The 22,037-nt window shown below is 35.4% G+C and overlaps 1 protein-coding gene across 1 annotated transcript in view; it reads right to left on the bottom strand.

Annotated features, from left to right (window-relative positions):
- Positions 1 to 16,056, bottom strand: part of LOC131992067 (ectonucleoside triphosphate diphosphohydrolase 2-like) — a 31,815-nt gene extending 15,759 nt beyond the window's left edge. Inside the window, exons 1-2 of the mRNA XM_059357447.1 lie at positions 15,926 to 16,056; positions 6,637 to 6,754 (exon numbers count right to left, since the gene is read on the bottom strand). Of these exons, the coding sequence (XP_059213430.1) occupies positions 6,637 to 6,754; positions 15,926 to 16,042 (235 nt within the window). The 5' untranslated portion in view covers positions 16,043 to 16,056. The remainder of the gene's footprint in view (positions 1 to 6,636; positions 6,755 to 15,925) is intronic.
- Between the last annotated feature and the right edge of the window lie 5,981 nt (positions 16,057 to 22,037).

Below are 22,037 nucleotides of genomic sequence, written 5' to 3'. Positions count from 1 at the left end.
AGCATGACAACATGACAACAGGCTGAAAGAAACAAGATTTATGACACGCAAAGGTCAATTTATTATTAAATTTAGTGACTTAATGATGGAATAAATATCTTTTCCCATCTGGCAAATAACTCCATCTCTACAAAATGTTTCAACAGACGTCTAAAAGCCCATTTAACTGCTGTTTAACATTACACTTTTATAACATGTTCATTTTGTTTTTATATTATTTTTGTTATTGTCAATTGTTAAAATAATTGATTATTTTCTATATTGGTAAATTATTTTATGCTTCATTCTGCTTCTCTGTTCTCTGTCTCTGTGAGTGACGCAGGTCACTATCAAAGGTCAAACCTTGAGTGTAATAAATATCTCTATGCATTTATATTAAGTTAGACAATATGATTTTGATACAATGATTATGTTTGTGTGTTAATTTTGGTTTAGAAACTTTGACTACATATATTTCATTGTCTGTTTCATATTTTTTAGACTTTTAGAATCTATGTGACACAGTGAAAAACCTTTGACTCTGTAGATATAATATCTTTGTGAGACAAAACAAGACAGGAGGTTTTTGTTGAATGTTCTGGAGAAGAGGCCAGGATGGCCTTGTCCGGGGCAGCAAGCAACCAGGTGGCATGACGTGCCGTTGTATTAATTAAAACTGGCGAATCAGCGATCAAGAGGGCGGGACTTCCTGGAGGAAATCGACCAGCATGTTTTGTAAACAAATGTTAGTATTTTAATGGGTTCAGGGAGAGAGTCGTGGTTCAGACTTCATGAACTGAAACACGTCTGTTTGTATTCAGGGACATGAGTTTTTGAACCCAGAGATTCTCTGTAAAGTGCACATTTTTTGACGTATTGTAATAAAACTTTTGTTAAACTGAGAGACTTGGACGTCTCCAGCTCTTCATTTCCCATCAACGAATGCGCAGAAAAATGGTGAGGTTTTTTCTGTTGGTGACAGATTATCAATTTTCAAGGTTTCCTCATGCAATTTTTCTAACACATTATAACTTGTTATACATATGTTTTTTCTTTTCTTTTATCAATATATTACTTTCTTATAACTATGACATTTTAGTTGGAGGCTTTAAATAATCTCATCTGGGTTTTGTCTTTTTTGTTAATTTTGTATCTTTCTTGTTCATTTAATCTTTTTGGGTCTTTTTGTGTCCTTTTTTTGGTGATTTTGTGTCTTTTTTTTGGTAATTCTGTGTCTTTTTGTGTCTTTTTATGTCTTTTTTATCATTTTGTGTCCATTTTGTGTCTTTTTTTGGTCATTTTGTGTCTTTTTTTTAAAATCATTTTATGTCTTGTCGGTCCTTTCTTTTCCCAGCAGCAACACAACTCCAATACAATAAAATAGAATAGAATAAAGTTAAAAACTAGTCAGAATGTGCAAAATTAGAGAGTTCAAGAAACAATAAAAATACAATATAAAATATAAATACAAGGAAATATTAAAAATACAAGGAAATATATAGTATAACAACAGTGCAGAATTAGTGCAGGTGTATGAAAGTGTCTAAAACGTCCATGTTGGTGTTGGTGTTTAGTGGGTCAGGCCTGGTGCTCCTCCCCGACCTGAAAACCTGAACTAAACTAAACTAAACTAGAACAATGTTACTGTTCCCAGAGATCCCAGATTACAGACTTTATATCCATTGTGAGGCTGTTTCTATGATATCAGAAGAAACTCTGGTTTTTGTTTTCTGGGAATCCAAAACTCCTCCATGTGCTGCTGCTTGTCTGGAGGCTGTTCTGCTTTAAAGTGATGGCTCGTTAGATAGAAAAGCTCAATTTACACTTGTGACCCATTTTTTGGGACCGGTTCCATTTTGGTCCAAGCACCAAATTTTAAAAGGCAGTTGCTAACAAGACAGTGGTAATATCATTTTACCGTAATATTAGAAAAAGTTGCTTTACCATATTTATTACTGTAAAGTTCTGGAAACCACAGCTGCGTTTTTTTTTACTGTAAAAACAACAGTTTTTTAACTGTGTATGGTTTTTCGATCGTTACGTAATCGCTCTTCGACCGCAATCCGTGATCACATACGCGAGATTAAACACGGGAGACGCAACTGTGGCCGCCGTCGCTAACTGTGCACAACGTCTGCCACTGATCATAAACAAACCAGCATGGCTAATTATGCACAGCGTCTCTGCTTAGCATAAACAAACAGAACACCTCCTGCAGCAGCAGCATATACACACTGTACTGCTGCAGAGCTAACTGTTAGCCTATTAGCACATACACACTGTACTGCTGCAGAGCTAACTGTTAGCCTGTTAGCATATACACACTGTACTGCTGCAGAGCTAACTGTTAGCCTATTAGCACATACACACTGTACTGCTGCAGAGCTAACTGTTAGCCTGTTAGCACATACACACTGTACTGCTGCAGAGCTAACTGTTAGCCTGTTAGCACATACACACTGTACTGCTACAGAGCTAACTGTTAGCCTGTTAGCACATACACACTGTACTGCTACAGAGCTAACTGTTAGCCTGTTAGCACATACACACTGTACTGCTACAGAGCTAACTGTTAGCCTGTTAGCACATACACACTGTACTGCTACAGAGCTAACTGTTAGCCTGTTAGCACATACACACTGTACTGCTACAGAGCTAACTGTTAGCCTATTAGCACATACACACTGTACTGCTGCAGAGCTAACTGTTAGCCTGTTAGCACATACACACTGTACTGCTGCAGAGCTAACTGTTAGCCTGTTAGCACATACACACTGTACTGCTACAGAGCTAACTGTTAGCCTGTTAGCACATACACACTGTACTGCTACAGAGCTAACTGTTAGCCTGTTAGCACATACACACTGTACTGCTACAGAGCTAACTGTTAGCCTGTTAGCACATACACACTGTACTGCTACAGAGCTAACTGTTAGCCTGTTAGCACATACACACTGTACTGCTACAGAGCTAACTGTTAGCCTGTTAGCACATACACACTGTACTGCTACAGAGCTAACTGTTAGCCTGTTAGCACATACACACTGTACTGCTACAGAGCTAACTGTTAGCCTGTTAGCACATACACACTGTACTGCTACAGAGCTAACTGTTAGCCTGTTAGCACATACACACTGTAGTGCTACAGAGCTAACTGTTAGCCTGTTAGCACATACACACTGTACTGCTACAGAGCTAACTGTTAGCCCGTTAGCACATACACACTGTACTGCTACAGAGCTAACTGTTAGCCTGTTAGCACATACACACTGTACTGCTACAGAGCTAACTGTTAGCCTGTTAGCACATACACACTGTACTGCTACAGAGCTTACTGTTAGCCTGTTAGCACATACACACTGTACTGCTACAGAGCTAACTGTTAGCCTGTTAGCACATACACACTGTACTGCTACAGAGCTAACTTTTAGCCTGTTAGCCTGTTAGCACTGTGCACCTCGTTCTGCACTATTCGACTGTAATGGAAACACCCCTTATGTAAGAGCATAAGCTGCCAGGGTGCGTATGTATTACATAATATAACATAACCTGTTTTGTACCACCTGCATTTATTTATCTATATATACACACCCACATATATCATTCTCAGACAGTCATCTGAGGATCAAAGTTCACTTGCGATGTGACATTCTCTACATAATGAAAGATGACAGGATAAACACCATGCCACTTATGACTAACTGGGGAAAAAAGCATATTAAGTTTATCTAATCCAGAAACATAAAGACCCGTTGGCAGGACAGGAGTGGCAAAGGACAGAGCTCAACTCTGACTCACTGCTGACTCATGACCGCCTCACTAACATTTTCTTTGCTTGGTGCATTGCTATGTTGTTGAAATCTTATCATCCATTCACAGGAACCAGATGGCACCCATTCACATCCCACCCACTGGTGAATATAACAACAAGAGACTTTTAAAGTTGAATTTGTGATTGACTACATTACAGTGCTCTGAAATAAGGACTCCTACTGAATACATATTCCTGCTATAATTCCACTATCAGCAGATTAACTCTATGGAGTTTTGGGCTATTTTGTCCATTATTTTATCCTTTCCATCCTGCCTGTATTCACCACTTAAAACATGTTTAAATACCATGTTGGTATATCTTTTTCACCTATATTACATTACATTACATGTCATTTAGCAGACGCTTTTGTCCAAAGCGACTTACAATAAGTGCATTCAACTATATTTATTGATATCTATTCTATATGATTGATTGATTATGATTTTTTATTCTGACTTACTGGATCAACATTTTGAACCAAAAAGAAACAAAGAAAAACCAACATAAATGTGATCTTGTGTGCGATCCTGTCATCAACTCTGGTTTTTATTCTAGTGGGTCATTTTGTGTATTTTTTTAGTCACTCTGTCTTTTTTTTTTTTTTTTAAAGTGTCTTTTTTAGTTATTTTGTGTCTTTTTTTGGTCATTTTGTGTCCTTTTTTAGTCATTTTGTGTCATTTTGTGTCTTTACACAAACATTACAAAAGAACTAAATATGACAAACCCTAGTAAGGGCAGCATTTATATATCAAGAAAATTGAACTATATCAATATATGCAATATGGTCTAATTCCATATCACATTAAAAAAAATATATCGATATATATTTTTTTCATATCGATATATCGCCCAGCCCTATATTCCACTATTAACCCGTGTTAGAGAAATTAAAAGTCTCCAGTGAAGGAGGAGTCTGTGATGTTTGTTGGTAGTGTAAGGGTTTAAAATAGCTTCCATGGTCCACATATAGCACGATATCACTTACCTCGGAGGACTTTATCCTCATTACAACTTGCATCTTAGACATGAAAACTATTTACAAACTGGACACCTGAACTACTTCCACATGGTGTTACAGTAACCAACAGAAACGTCTCTAATCTTTAATAAAAACTTCTCAAACCACAACATATTCTTCTTTCTCTCTCCATTATTTAAGGTTATATAAGGGCATTTATTTTTTGTACAAATACTTTTTCTCACTGTTAAATGTACTAAACACCAGATCTCTAACAGAAATATACTGTCATATTTAATGGTAAAATCTTTAATTTATGCAGAATTTAAAAAGTATTTTCTTGTCAATTATATGGCAGAACAGAGTTTCTTTTGATGGAAAAACTTTTTATTTATACAGTAAAAAATTGAATAAAATGGCAATCTTAAACGTGAAATCAACAGTGCTAATATAATTTTACTGTAACATTACAAAAACTTGCACCGTATTTATTACAGTAAAGTTCTGGCAACCACAGCTGCTGGTTTTTACCGTAAAAACAAAAGTTGTTTTTTTTTATAGTGTACACTCAAACCAAAATTAAAAACACCTGGAACTATAAGAGTTAATAACCTTACTGGGGCTGAGATGATAAACCAAAGGAAATAAAGGCAAAAATGTATTATGACCTCTTTGAATCTGGCACCCAACACATACCCCATTACAAAAAAACTAAAACTAATAAAAACTAAACTAAAACTAAGCAAACTCACTCTAAAAACTAACTAAAACTAACTGAATTTGAAAACAAAAATTCACAACGACATTAAAACTAAAACTACTGAATAATCCAATACTATTATAACCTCTATTTTCACTTTAATTCACCAACATCTGGCTTCACTGAGCTTCCATATACATACATTAGTGTGTCTCCTTGAGCTGAGAAAGTGCTGAAACATCTGTAACATCTTTATGATCCGGTCCTGCAGCATACGTCTTCCTTTCTTTTACAAGAATGAACATGTGAGGATTATAGGACCAACATGCAAAAGACCCCCAGCCAGACACACACACTACAGACACACAGATGTTCAGTCTGCTTTTATTGTTGGTTTGTGCCTTTTTGTAGTCCTTATGGGTCGTTTTGTGGTATTTTGTAGTCTTTAAAGACTACAAAAAGACACAATATGTCCACAGAGAGATGCATAAATGTTACTTTATGCATCTCTCTGTGGTCATTTTGTGTCTTTTTGTAACTTTTCTTTTTTGTTTTCTCTTTTTCTAGCTATTTTCTACAGCCGTGTAGTTGTTTTTGCCCCTTTTCGCTGTCTGTTTGCATTTCTTTTGAGTCATTTTGTGTCTGTAGTTATTTGCATCTGTTTCTTGTTGCTTTGTGTCTCTTTGTAGTCATTTGGAGTTTCCGAGTGTCTCCTCTCTCAGACACTTTGGGCCCCTGGGCCTGTTCCTGGTAGGCCTGTTAAGTAATACAGACATCCATATATATATATATGGTTAGCTGCTTAACGTTGCTGCATGAACAACATGCAACCAGCTGGGGTTTTTAAAAAAAGATAATCATAAGAATGATAGTAGAACAGATATTGTTGAGGCAGTAGACTAAAACATTTCTAGAGAGGTTCTGTGCTTTTTCACTAGGATTCTTTCTTGATAATTGATTTTGATTTGATTTATACGAAAGAGGACAAGGGCCACACATGAAAATAATATTTGAGTTCTGACTTTAGAGTCCATATACATAAGTGGTCTGACAATAAAGTCAGAACTCAAATATGTTTTTAATGTGTGGCCCTAATCCTCTTCCGTAGATTTAACCTTTTGATTTTGGATGCTTGATATTTAGTTTATATGTATGTTTTTAGTTAGAATAAGTGCTGCTACTTACCCTTAACATGACATTCAGAGTGCTGGGTGACCACTCCGGTCCCATTCTGCTTGTCTGCTGGCCATTTGTAGATATAAAGAGCTGTGTGAGAAGATCCAGCATCCAATACGATCCCATACTGGAGAGAAACAGGCGGAAAGAAAGACATCAAAAGAGTGAAATGGTGCTGAGTGCCTTGAAAAGAGGAATCCAGTTAACCAGACAGACGAGCATGAAGTTTACAACGTTACGATTGTGGATGTGTGACTGAAGTTTTGGCATCTGGAAGCAGTTTGTCTGCAGACTAGTGATGTGGACCTTCAAAGGCAGAGCCTCAGGTTTACCTTACACATGTTAGCATGTTAGCAAAGAATCTATAAACAGTCAGGACTACAAGACACTTTATCACTGCACATCCCCCGCTGTGTGACAGGAGAAGTCTTCTGACTTGTTTTAAATAATGATTTCACAGTTTAACCCTCTGGAGTCTTCTTTATGATGTCACAACGTAGAAACGTTCAGCAGCATGTTTCCTGCTGTCAGCTGAACTCTAAAGTTTTGGCTTTACCAAAAGTTTCCATGTCACATTTAATGCATTAACCCTTTTTTAGCAAAGGTAAAAAACACCCCACCTTGATCAAGTGTAGTAACATGAATTTACTTTTTTTGCAGAGATTTTTCTAATTTTGCAGTGTGCATTCAGCTTTTAATGCAATCTTTTGTGTTTTTTATGTGGGTTTTTTTGTATTTTTTGGCGTGTTTTTTGTAATTTTTGTGAGGTTTTTGTATTTTTTTTGTCTGTTTTTATGTGTTTTTTCACGTGTTATCTTGTAATTTCTTTGTTTGTTTTGTGTGTTTTTATGTGTTTTTGTAAAAGAAAATGTTTAATGTTTTTAGTGTATTTTTGTGTGTGTTTTTATGTGTTTTATGTGTGTTGTTTGTATTTTTTGTGTTTTTTGTGTTTTTTGTATTTTTTTGTCTTTGTGTTTTCTTCTAATTTGTTGTAATTATGCACTTCTTACATCCAGTTAATTTTGCATGATAAAATAACTCTTTTATTTATTTTTTCATGTGATATGAGGCAAAATAGAACAAACTAATGTTGCAGGGACACTCCCTCCCTCCAGTGTGGGAGTGACTGTGAGGTGTGTTGATGCGGATCAGTTTCAACATGTTAAAACCTTTAAAACCTTTAGGATCTGGAAGTCTTCCAACCACCTGCTGCAGATCTGTCAATCATCCTGGGAACACACTTTTTACTGATCAATTCTATATTGAAGCACTGCTACTGGCTGCAGGTACAAACATATACAAGAGGAACATGGTAAATATTAATGAGAAATACAGTTTGTTCTGTCTAGATCAGTAGTTCTCAACCTTTTTGAGTCGCGACCCCCAATTTAACATGCTATATTTTTCTATATTTTATTGTTACTTTTAATCTAAGTGCTTTGCTATCAGTTTAAAGGTCCATTCTGACCTCCTGAGTGTGTAACAGTCAGCTTCAAGCCAGAGACTCCTTGGAAAGTAACAACTTGATACTTTGGGATTTTTCAGAAAAGACACAAAATTACCCAAAAAAGAATCAAATTGACCAAAAAATGACCACAAAAAGACAAAAATTGACCAAAAAATAATTAAAATGACCAAAAAGACACAAAAGACACAAAATCAACCAAAAAATAATTAAAACAACCAAAAATAGACACAAAATGATTTAAAAAAGGAAACAAAATGACACAAAAAAGATAAAAAAAATGACCAAAAGACACAAAATGACCAAAGAATGACCAAAAAGGAAACAAAATGACCAGAAAAGACACAAAATTACCAAAAAAAGACAAAATTACCAAAAATGACACAAGATTACCAAAAAAGACACATAATTACCAAAAAATAATCATATTGACCACAAAATGACCAAAAAATTACATAAAATTCAGCAAAAAAGGATTCAAATAGACCACAGAATGACAAAAGTTGACCACAAAAAGACACAAATTGACCAAAAAAAGACACAAAATGGCCAAAAAAGACATTAAATGACCAAAAAGACTCAAACACACATGAACACTTTGACATAGTGGAGAATTGGGGTCGGGACCATAAGGTTGAGAATAGCTGCTCTAGCCTCCCAATATTTATTTCACAGCATAAGAGGAAGAGTTTCTAGTGAACAGTTGACCCAGTTGGTCCTGACTCCCAGTATAAACCCTCTGGTCTGGTCTCTGTGATGTAAAACCTGTTGCTAGGACAGAGCTCCTACTGCCACCAGCCTGCAGAATACTAAACAACCCAACAAGACTTTAATCTGCTGCTGAAAGGAAACACTCAGAATGTGTAGAAATCCATCCATGCAAGAAGCTATGTGACTGAAGAAACAGACCACACACACACACACACACACACACACACACACATAAATCCATGTGCAGGAAATAGATACTCATGTGCATCAGTCTACACTCAGGTATCTGCCAACACGCAACTTTTCAAGTCAGCCCAACTGGTGAACAGCAACTCCACGTGCAAGCATGTCTCACTATTACCTCCTACAGCCAAGGAGGTTAGCCGGTCCCACATTAGCCGGTCCCATTAGCAGGTCCCACATTAGCCGGTCCCACATTAGCAGGTCCCACATTAGCAGGTCGCACATTAGCCGGTCCCACATTAGCCGGTCACACATTAGCAGGTCCCACATTAGCCAGTAGCATTAGCCGGTCCCACATTAGCAGGTCCCACATTAGCAGGTCGCACATTAGCCGGTCCCACATTAGCAGGTAACATTAGCCGGTCGCATATTAGCCGGTCGCATTAGCCGGTCCCACATTAGCCGGTCACATTAGCCAGTTGCATTAACTGGTTCCACATTAGCTGGTCACATTAGCCGGTCCCACATTAGCCGGTCACATTTGCCGGCCCCACATTAGCAGGTAACATTAGCCGGTCGCATTAGCCGGTCCCACATTAGCCGGTCGCACATTAGCGGGTCGCACATTAGCCGGCCCCACATTAGCAGGTCCCACATTAGCCGGTCCCACATTAGCAGGTCGCACATTAGCCGGTAGCATTAGCCGGTCCCACATTAGCCGGTCGCACATTAGCCGGTCCCACATTAGCCGGTCGCATATTAGCCGGTCCCACATTAGCCGGTCGCACATTAGCCGGTCCCACATTAGCCGGTCGCATATTAGCTGGTCCCACATTAGCCGGTCACATTAGCCGGTCACATTAGCCGGTCGCACATTAGCCGGTCGCATTAGCCTGTCCCACATTAGCTGGTCCCACATTAGCCAGTCACATTAGCCAGTCGCAGATTAGCCGGTCACATTAGCCGGTCCCACATTAGCCGGTCCCACATTAGCCGGACCCGCATTATCCGGTCCCGCATTAGCCGGTCCCACATTAGCCGGTCGCAGTAGCCGGTCCCATTAGCAGGTCCCACATTAGCAGGTCCCACATTAGCCGGTCCCACATTAGCCGGTCCCACATTAGCCGTTCGCACATTAGCCGGTCCCACATTAGTCCCACGTCAGTTATTATATTTTCTCAGTTTCATGTAAACTGGGACAAGGACAGAAGTCCTATTAGACGCCAATATCGATTTTTAAGCATAGTTCGATTAAACTGTACATGTAAACTTACTGAGTGTGTTGTGTGAACGTTGAGAGCAATAAAATACAACTTTTTTTTATGTTGTTGCAGCTCATCAACACATAAAGCTGTCAGACTTCCCAGTATGGTCACTGGGACCATCTGAGGGTCACGTGAACGCCCCTTTGGCCTTGGCAGAGGTCTCTGTGAGTGCCGTTCTAGGTCCTCATAATATTTCCTCATTATCGCTGTGCGCTGAGTTGTGAGGACTTGCTGGAAAAGACTCACCAGAGAGACAAAGTAGCTCTAATGAACTGTTTTGTCCTTTCATTTGAACTGAACTGTTGTTTTCTCTTGCTGCTGTAAAAATGTAAGAAAAACCCCTTTGTGTCCTATTTCTGCCACTTTGATACTAAGAGAAAAGGCTGCTGCTCTATACTAAAAAAGGAAACATGGAATATTTAGAGTAACACAAGAACAAGAGAGCAAAGGGAGCAGCAATCCTTCTTTAATGCAAATGAAGCCTTTATTTACATGCTGAATGTGGATCAGGTAAAGTGTTTAACATTATCTGTTTCTTCACAATGAGGCTCCTCTACAGTTTATCACGTCACCACCAGAGACGGTTTGGTGATAAGGAAACAACTCTCTGTCCTCAGCTGAACTCCATCAAGAGAAGCAACACAGATAATAAACACTGACACTAAATGACCAAAAAAGACACAAAATTACCAAAAAAAAGACACAAAATGACCAAAAAAAGACACGAAATGACCAAAAAAGACACAAAATGACCAGAAAAGGAAACAAAATGACCAAAAAAAGGAAACAAAATGAACAATAAAGACACAAAATGACCAGAAAAGGAAACAAAATGACCAAAAAAAAAGACACAAAAAAGATACAAAATGACCAAAAAAAGACACAAAATGACCAGAAAAGGAAACAAAATGACCAAAAAAGACAAAATGACCAGAAAAGGAAACAAAATGACCAAAAAAGGCACAAAAAAGATACAAAATGACCCAAAAAAGACACAAAATGACCAGAAAAGGAAACAAAATGACCAAAAAAAGACACAAAAAAGATACAAAACGACCAAAAAAGACACAAAATGACCAGAAAAGGAAACAAAATGACCCAAAAAAGACACAAAATGACCCAAAAAAGACACAAAATGACCAAAAAAGACACAAAATGACCAGAAAAGGAAACAAAATTACCAAAAAAAGACACAAAAAAGATACAAAATGAGCCAAAAAAGACAAAAAATGACCCAAAAAAAGGACACAAAATGACCCAAAAAAAAAGACACAAAATGACCAAAAAGACACAACACAAGAAACACAAGGAGACAAGATGTTCAAGTTTACACAGGTCACAAAATATGTTTGACTGATGATGTCATGGTATTCCACTTTAATTTCATGGGATTTCATTGGAGTTGCCGACACAATCTTCTTAAGTTTGTGTCTGAATTTCATATTTAATTTAAGCTTCCAGTAAGCAATGACTTGGTGATTTGTGGGTAAAGAAAATTGGTTTATGTAATTATGGTTCAAATTGCTGTATTTCAATATGAGCAACATCATACTTACAGGTTGACACATAATAACAGAAATGCAGTGGAAACAATAACACTCTCTTTTCATCCAAATGTTACATTTAGAAGTTGTTTGTTGCTTCAACGTGGTCTAAAGTGACCTGACTACGTTTTTATATTCTATATCTTTGCAATAAATTAAAGAAAATAAAAATTAAATCATTCAGTATTGAAGGTTTTCCTCAAATAACTTGTTTTTGATCATCATACATCCTAATTTTTTGTTTTCATTTTTTACTTTTTGAATAAAAACCCTTTTTTATCACTACTCTTCTAATGCACAAGGTGATTTCTGACCCATGTTGTGCATTAGAAGGTGTTTATATGTTGCCACCAATTTAAAACCTGACAAAGAAGACACAAATATTAACTATCCTAGTTTGTTAAATTGGTGTTTTTTCCAATGGAAATTATTATTTGGTGGCTCTAATAAGTCTCAAATGTTAAAATATGTGATTTTCCAATGTAATCTGGTGGTTCTAACAACTCTTTTAAAGTTAAACCTTCAAAATAAGACAAACATAGTTACACATTGTGTCTTTCTTTGGTCATTTTGTTTCTTTTTTTAGTAATTTTGTGTCTTTTTTTAGTCATTTTGTGTCCTTTTTGGTCATTTTGTTGTTGTTTTTTGTCATTTGGTGTCTGTTTGTGTCTTTTTTTGGTCATTTTGTGTCTTTTTTAGTCATTTTTGGTCTTTTTTGTCATTTAGTGTCTTTCTGTGTCTCTTTTTTTGTCATTTTGTGTCTTTTTGTGGTCATATTGTTTATTTTTTTAGTCATTTTGTGTCTTTTTTTAGTCATTTTGTGCCTTTTTATGGTCAAACCTTCAAAATAAGACAAAGATAGTAACACATATACTCAAATTGTTAATTTAGTATATCACTTTTTGTATCACTACACTTCTAATGCACAAGGTCATTTTTGACCCATGTGTGTAAACTTGATGTAATAATACAAAAACTTTTTTTCTTCATAAAATACGAAAGGAAAATGGTTATAATGATCAGTTGTAATAAAAAAAAGATATTCAAACACACAGCAGCATGAAATAACATGGGAAATGAATATGGGTCAATTTTAACCCATGTTTTGCATTAGAAGGTGTTTATATGTTGGGCATCAAAGGGTTAAGAAGGCCGGTATTGTGGCGTGTTTCCAGTTTTAAAATGTTTGGTGTGTAACATACGGAGCCCAGGAGGTTTCATCATGGAGAAAAAGGACCTAATTAGTAATTAGTGCTCTTGGTTTAACAACTTGGGACAGCGAACGCCTTTGGCACAACGCAATTAGTCAACCAGAAGTTTGAGGAAGATGACAAAGACGACATTTATGAAACACCCCCAGAACCCTGAAGCTGGGTTTCATGACCTGGATTACATTTTTTTGCAGCTAGACAGTCCATTATCCTAAAATATGCACATAAAGTTGTTTTAAACAGCCAAGAACTGAAATATATTCACTTATCTGAGTCTAAAACCTAAATAAAATCCAAGCAATCCATAGTGAGAGTTTGAATTGAGCATGAAAGGCATAATAAAGGTGAAACATTATGCTAAATCAGACCATTAATAATCAAACTAAGAGCAGAAATAATGACAGGGGGGGGGAAATGGTGCGTTCAAGGTCTACACGAATGTCAGAATTTTCGACGTTGCTCCGAGCTCCAAATTCCAACTTTCAAGTTTCGACTTTCAGTGTAAATTGAACACACCATAAGGCGTTACGGTAAGAACGTGTTATACCCGCCTTCAAAATAAAAGCAAACACATGTAGCTTTCAAAATAAGAGCACATGGATGTATTAACAGAATCCACCACAGAATTTACAAGAAGACTGTCAAAATAAGACACCTTAAATAAAACAGAAGAACCCTTATCCTCTTTTACAATAATTCATTAAAATATGCAATGATTAAGATGGAATAGTGGCATTAGAATGTGCGAGAGGCACCAAATTTAGGCTTTTAGGACAAAAAAATGTCCGGGGGAGCATGCTCCAGGACACCTGGAATTGTTTGGGTCCCTCCAGTAATTTAGTTTTTTTCTGTCATTTTGTGTCTTTTTTTGGTCATTTTGTGTCTTTTTAAGTAATTTGGTTTTTTTTTTGTTATTTTGTGTCTTTTTTAGTAATTTTGTGTCTTTTTTGGTCATTTTAATACTGCCAACTTTATATTATAAATAGTGTGAATAAACTTTCAGTAGTTTGAAATGTGACGTTAGTGCAGCACATGAGACTCTGGAGCTCCACAGTCTACTAGGTCATTAATGGGAACCCTTAACCACTACGGCAACAAGTAGGAATGTTGACAATATCATGACATGCATTTTTTTTTGTCATAAAAAAATATACCGCTATTATCGTGAACGATACGATATGGCACACCCCTACTCAGATGGAGCCATCTTATTGTGCTGTTAAGACTTACGTGTTGATAAGTTAAAGCAAAAAACTTTTCTAAACTTAAAAAAAAAATAGTTGCACCTCCTGAGCTCTGTAATAGTTCACACATGTAGCAGATGTATTTTTTTTTTTCAGTTTGACTTGCTATGTTATTTAATATTGTCCCACCTGGACTTCCATATTTTAAGTTTGAACCAATCTTAAGTTAAAGCAAAAACGTGTCTATTTTCACTTTAAATCACATGCACAAATTACTTCTTTTTTTTTTTAACTTAAAAAAAAAAAATACAGTTGTGCCTCCTGAGCTCTGCAATAGTTCACACATGTAGCAGATAATATTTTCAGTTTGACTTGCTAGTTTTTTAAAAAATATTGTCACGCCTGGTCTTCCATACATGAAGTTTGAACAGCTGAGCAGAGAACACAAAGCAAACTCACGTTACTGAACACATTAAAAGAAGCTAATTATCAACTTTATAGGGGTGAAAACAGGAGTAAAACACATCCAAGTGCTAATACCACAGACCATATTTCTACTTATTTAAAGAATTCTTACAAAGAAAATGTACTTACTGCACTGGCAGATAATTGTAGGCCTACTTGTTTCGAGCATGTATTTGCTTAATTCTAGTTATTTATTTCTTATTTTTTGTGTCAGTTGTTTTTTTGCAGTGCACATGTAGCAGATACTATTTTCAGTTTGATTTGCTAGTTGTTTTAGTATTGTCACGCCTGGTCTTCTATACGTTAAGTTAGAACAGCTGAGCAGAGAACACAAAGCAAACTCACGTTACTTAACAAATGAAATGAAGCTAACTGTGAACTAAATAGGGGTGAAAACAACATCATCCAAGTGCTAATACCACAGAATCCTCCCTGCACTGCAAAAACTTGTGTCTAAAACAATATAAAAACACTACATCTGAGGGAAATGATCTTGCTGCATGGACAGGTAATTTTACACTTTTTTTTACACTTTACACAAACAAGATTTCTTAAAATAACATTGCTAAATCTAGAAATAAGCATGTTGAACACTTACAATAAGAAATTAACTCTTAAAACAAGACAAATTAGGCTATCTAACACTTCTAAATCTAAGGTTTTTTTTATCTTGTGCAATAGTTCACACATGTTGCAGATAATATTTTCAGTTTGACTTGCTAGTTGTTTTTAGTATTGTCACGCCTGGTCTTCCATACATTAAGTTAGAACAGCTGAGCAGAGAACACAAAGTAAACTCACGTTATTTAACACATGAAATGAAGCTAATTGAGAACTTAATAGAGGTGAAAACAATCTAGAAATAAGTATGTTGAACGCTTAAAATAAGAAATTAACTCTTTAAACAAAATAAATGATCTAACACTTCTAAATCTAAGTTTTTTTTTTATCTTGGTATGAAACAAATACTTTGCGGGGTGCAATAGTTCACACATGTAGCAGGTAATATTTTCAGTTTGACTTGCTAGTTTTTTTTAGTATTGTCACGCCTGGTCTTCCATACTTTAAGTTTAAACAGCTGAGCAGAGAACACAAAGCAAACTCACGTTACTTAACACATTAAAAGAAGCTAATTGTGAACTTAATAGGGGTGAAAACAACATCATCCAAGTGTTAACACCAGAGAATCCTCCCTGTGGAACACCTCCCTGCTGCCGGTCTAGTGAGTCACTCTATCCCGATCCAGAAATACCGACGCCGCGGACCTTACCATGAACCCCGGAGCCTCCTGGACGTCTTCAGTGGGGACTGTGAGGAGCAGGATGGCAACAAGTCCGAACACCAGCAGCGCTATGGGGACCAGCGGGTGAGCGGAGCGCTGCGCCATGGAGAGGAGCGGAGCGGAGAGGAGCGGAGAGGAGGAGGTCCAGTCCGGGTTCTCCTGCAGAATGAGAGACTCCAGCAGCGGCTCTCCGGGAGGAGAAGAGGAGGCTGGAGGCTTCCCGCTGGCTGCTGATCACAGCTTCACCTGCTGCCTGCCTCCTGTTTTACATTTCACTAAGTTGACACAGCAGAAGCTGACCTGATTCAGTGTTTCCCGAGTCCTCCTCCATGCGCCGGAACCTGAATGCAGCAGCTCCAAGACTACTGCTGCACGGAGGGAACAATGTTTCTGTCAGGGCCGGAGCTCATTCATTCACTGGAGGCTGCAGATTTAATCTAATCTAAACCAGGGATGGGCGACTTACATGCTGCAGGGGGCCACAATGTTTCATGTTCACTACCACAGGGCCACATATAGGAGCATCACTGAACCAGATATGATGAAACTGCAGTTTTAAATATGTTTACAGTGCAGTAACTTAACATATTTCATGCTCAGAAAAAGACACAAAATTACTAAAAAAGACACAAATGACAGAAAAAAAACTAAATAACTTTAAAAAGACACAAAATTACTAAAAAAAGAAACAAAATGACCAGAAAAAGACACAAAATGACCAAAAAAGACACAAGATGACAGAAAAAAACCTAAATAACTTTAAAAAGACACAAAATGCCCCCAAAAAGACACAAAATTACTAAAAAAAAAGACACAAAATGACAGAAAAAAAACTAAATAACTTTAAAAAGACACAAAATCACAAAAAAAGGAAACAAAATGACCAAAAAAAGACAAAAGTATTTAAAAAAAGACAAAAAATATTTTAAAAAGACACAAAATGATCTAAAAAAAGGACACAAAATGACAGAAAAAAACTAAATAACTTTAAAAAGACACAAAATTAAAAAAAAAAAAAAAAAAGAAACAAAATGACAGAAAAAAGACAAAAAAAATTTTTAAAAGACAAAAGTATTTAAAAAAAGACACAAAATTACCCAAAAAAGTAATAAAAGGGACCTTCCAGACACAACACAGTAAAGTGCCATTCATATAAAACTCACATTAAATTAATTCTCTTAGGTTGCAGCTATAATCTCACCTTAATCCAGGGATGGTAACTTAAATGCTGCAGGGGGCCACAATTTTTCATGTTCACTACCACAGGGCCACGTATAGGAGCGTTCACTAAACCAGATATGAAGAAACTGCAGTTTTAAATATGTTTACAGTGCAGTAACTTAACATATTTCATGCTCAAATGCATGTTTAACAGTATAAATAGGAATACAAAAGGTTTGAAGCAAATACAAAACTGTGATTTCTTTGTTTTCAGTGCAAGAACAGCAGACCAACATTAATTACAAGAAGTAATTTTGTGCATTTTTACACTGCACTTTTAAGATTTCATGTTTTTGTTCCTTTTTGTGTCCTTTTTCTGTTAATTTTGTGTCTTTTTCTGTTAATTTTGTGTCTATTTGTTTATCTTGTGTCTATTTGTTTACAGTGCAGTAACTTAACATATTTCATGCTCAAATGCATGTTTAACAGTGTAAATAGGAATACAAAAGGTTTGAAGCAAATAAAAAATAATCACTTTCTGCAGGGGTCTCAAACTCAAATTACCTGGGGGCCGCTGGAGGCAGAATCACAATTACCAAAAAAACCCACAAAATTACAAAAAAGACACAAAATCACTCAAAACAGACAAAAAATTATTAAAAAAGACAAAAAAATTATTAAAAAAGACAAAAGTGTTTAAAAAGAGACACAAAAATGATTTAAAAAAGACACAAAATTACCAAAAAAAGATACAAAATTACTTTAAAAAATGACACAAGATGACCATAAAAAGACACAAAATTACGATAAAAAAAGACACAAAAGGCCAGAAAAAAACCCCAAATTATGTAAAGAAGAAACAAAATGACCAAAAAAAACCACAAAATTACAAAAAATAGACAAAAAAAATTTAAAAAGACAAAAGTGTTTAAAAAGAGACACAAAAATGATTTAAAAAAGACACAAAATTACCAAAAAAAGATACAAAATGGCCAAAAAAAAAAGTAAAAGTTACCTTCACACACAACACAGTAAAGTGCCATTCATATAAAACCCACATTAAACTTTCATATCAAGGTGGGGGCCACAAAATATCGTCACGAGGGCCACAATTCGCCCGCGGGCCGCGAGTTTGGGACCCCTGCTTTAAATATATCATGTTTTTTATGTTAAATCTTAACCTGAGTGGAGTAAAAATGACAATATTTACCTCAAAATGTATTGGATTAGAAGTATAAAGTTACATAAAAAGTACTTGGTTACATTCCAGCAGTGACAGTTAATTTACGTAACGTGATTCATAATTGTTTGATTAATAAAAGGAAGAAGGTTTGGCTTTAAGCTGGCGAGGCCCAGCTGCAGGCTGCAGGCTGCTTGTTGTTGTTCTTCACTATTTGCATGTGAATGGGTGCAGCTTTAAAACCTGACTTGCAAATCGTTCCCTCATTTGAATGTTAGTAAAGAACACAGATAAAGTTTCCACTGGAGGCCTATACTTTCATACTTTCTTTGTACATGCACCTTGTTTTAAAGTCTATTTTCTGCTGAAATCCTGTTCTGACTCGTCTAAATTTAGCTGAATATATAATGAGATGTTTTGAAGGAGCTGCTGATTTTTGCAGCTTCAGCTTCTTCTTCATGTTGTCACTCAGGGCGCTCATGTTTATGTCCTTTGCAAAATGTTAGATATTGCAAAAAAACAACCAAATACATCATTAATGTAACTATCACTGCTAAATCTGTTAGAAATAATCTGTTATTCTGTCTCTGTTGTCATAATTCACTATCTGTGTGTGCATAATTCACTATATTCTCTGTGCATTTATAGATTAATCATGCAAGATGCTTTGCTACAATGATAATGTGCTAAAATTGTTTTTAAACTATGATTACTCTAAATACATTTAAACTATATTTAAACTATAATACATATAGTATATATGCATATATAGCATTTACATAAAATTCCCCCATTGTCAAGTCAAGTCTAGTTTATTTGTCCCAACTTGGGCAGTTTGGTTGCAGTCTAGGTTTATAAAAGACATAAAACAATACATTCACACACACACACACACACACACACACACACACATACATACAACAGATCACAGCCTCTCTCTCTCTCTCTCTCTCTCTCTCTCTCTCTATATATATATATATATATATATATATATATATATATCTTAAAATAAATAAAATAAAAACACAAAAACAATAGTGCAACAGAAGGCGATTCCAGGTGAAGCATCTGTCTGTCTGTCTGTAAATATCTACTTTTTATTTTGATTATTTACCTTATTTTCTGTTTAAGTTGTTTGACCTTTTGTTATTCTGTAAATAAAATAAAATAAAATAAAATAAACTATATAATACATTTACTCCATCTGCTTAAACTTTCTCTCTCCTACTTAGAGTAAGATTCTATCATCACAAAAAGATATATATTATGATTTATATGTTATTGTTTTGTTGCAAAAATCTGTCTTTAGTTTTAGTTTTTGTTTTTTTGACAGATTTTTTTCTGTTTTTCTGGCATTTTTTTTCTGTTTTTCATGGTAATTTTTTCATTTTTTCGGGGTAATTTTCCCCCCTGTTTTTCTGACTATTTTTTTCCTGTTTTTCTGACAAATTTTTCCTGTTTTTCTGACATTTTTTTCTGTTTTTCGGGGTCATTTTTTTCTGTTTTTCGTGGTATTTTTTTCTGTTTTTCTGACTACATTTTTTCTGTGTTTCTGACAATTTTTTCTGTTTTTCAGGGTAATTTTTTCTGTTTTTCTGACAATTTTTTTCTGTTTTTCGAGGTAATTTCAACAATAGACGCATTCATTCCTTTATTGAGAGCTAAATAATTTTTTTTGAAGCAAACATGAGCAGCTTGTTTAGTTTAATAAAGTTTTATTCAGATCATTTAGTTTTAAAGGTTTCCTCAATGCATTTCTCAACAGCACTCATGATTATGTTCTTTGCAAAAAAATTAAAAATACATCAGAGCTACATCTGAGGTTATATTTCTCTGCACACGTCCAGATGTCTCTGGATTCACCAGATCTCTGTCATAGTAATACAATCAACAGCCATGTTAATGTTTAACATCTGGTGGCTTTATTATATTCTTTATTATCTCCAGATGTCTGAACCAGCAGCTGGCAGTAAAGAGTTCCTGCTGTGTGACATCTGCACAGCAGAGAGAGGAAGAGGAGCTGAACACCATGATGAAGAGACATCCGGTCAGAAATAACCTCACAACGTCACTAAAAAAACACCTCGACCAAGAGTAGTAACATGATTCTACTTGTTATTGCAGAGATTTTTCTAATTTAGCAGTGTGCATTCAGCATTTTAATGCAATCTATTGTGTTTACTGTTTTTTTGTGTTTTTTGTAATTTCTGTGTTTTTATCTGTGTTCTTTGTCATTTCTTTGTGTGTTTTTGTGTTTTTTGTTTTAAAAAAATGTGTTTATCTAAATGTTTTCGGTGTGTTTTATGTGTGTTTTTTGTGTTTTATGTGTTTTTTTGTGTTTTTATGTGTTTTTTTTGTTTGTGGGTTTTTTTTGTGGGGTTTTTTGCGTTCAAAATGTTGATCCAGTAAGTCAAAATGAAAATAATAACCAGGTCATATAGGTGAGGTTGTGCTGAAAACAATGATACCAACACGTCATGGTGAAGATGTTTAAGTGTTTATATACAGACAGAATGAAAAGGAGTCAAAAAACCAAAGACAAAAAAATAGCTCCAAACTCCAAAGGGTTAATAAAATACATAACATTACTAAAGTGGTATGATTGTGGCCCAAAACACACATATCTATATTTATATCTTGATCATTAAACAATCTCAACTGAAGCTCATTTTTTGTCGTTCAGAAGCAGATTTCACATTTTTTGGTTCACTCTGTGACTTCCTGAGTGTCTTTCATTAAAGTGCTGCAGCTCCATTTTTAAAGAACTACTTCACTTATTTAGTAATGCACTTCAATTATTTGGTTTACAGGAGAACGCTTTTTAAAGAAGCAAAGCATCAGAGAAAGAACTATTAGAGTTTTAGTCTCAAATAAGGACCAAACCCCCGAAATACTGCATTCTCAGACAAAAAAAACAGAGGACCCAAGAATACAAAATGACAAAAAAAGACATAAAATCGTTAAAAAAAGATACAAAATGACTACAAAGAGACATAAAATCATTAAGAAAAGATACAAAATGACTACAAAGAGACAAAATCGTTAAGAAAAGATACAAAATGACTACAAAGAGACATAAAATCGTTTAAAAAAGATACAAAATGACTCCAAAGAGACATAAAATTGTTAAGAAAAGATACAGAATGACACCAATAAGACATAAAATCGTTAAAAAAAGATACAAAATGACTACAAAGAGACAAAATCGTTAAGAAAAGATACAAAATGACTACAAAGAGACAAAATCGTTAAGAAAAGATACAAAATGACTACAAAGAGACAAAATCGTTAAGAAAAGATACAAAATGACTACAAAGAGACAAAATCGTTAAGAAAAGATACAAAATGACTACAAAGAGACAAAATCGTTAAGAAAAGATACAAAATGACTACAAAGAGACATAAAATCGTCTAAAAAAGATACAAAATGACTCCAAAGAGACATAAAATTGTTAAGAAAAGATACAAAATGACTCCAATAAGACATGAAATCGTTAAAAAAAGATACAAAATGACTACAAAGAGACAAAATCGTTAAGAAAAGATACAAAATGACTACAAAGAGCCATAAAATCGTTTAAAAAAGATACAAAATGACTCCAAAGAGACATAAAATTGTTAAGAAAAGATACAAAATGACTCCAATAAGACATAAAATCATTTAGAAAGATACAAAATGACTCCAATAAGACATAAAATCGTTAACAAAAGATACAAAATGACTACAAAGAGACATAAAATCGTTAAGAAAAGATACAA

The sequence above is a fragment of the Centropristis striata genome, chromosome 19, assembly GCF_030273125.1.
Source record: "Centropristis striata isolate RG_2023a ecotype Rhode Island chromosome 19, C.striata_1.0, whole genome shotgun sequence".
Lineage (NCBI taxonomy): Eukaryota > Metazoa > Chordata > Actinopteri > Perciformes > Serranidae > Centropristis > Centropristis striata.
The sequence above is the reverse complement of the archived record's forward strand: the minus strand, read 5'-3'. Positions and strand labels throughout refer to the sequence as shown.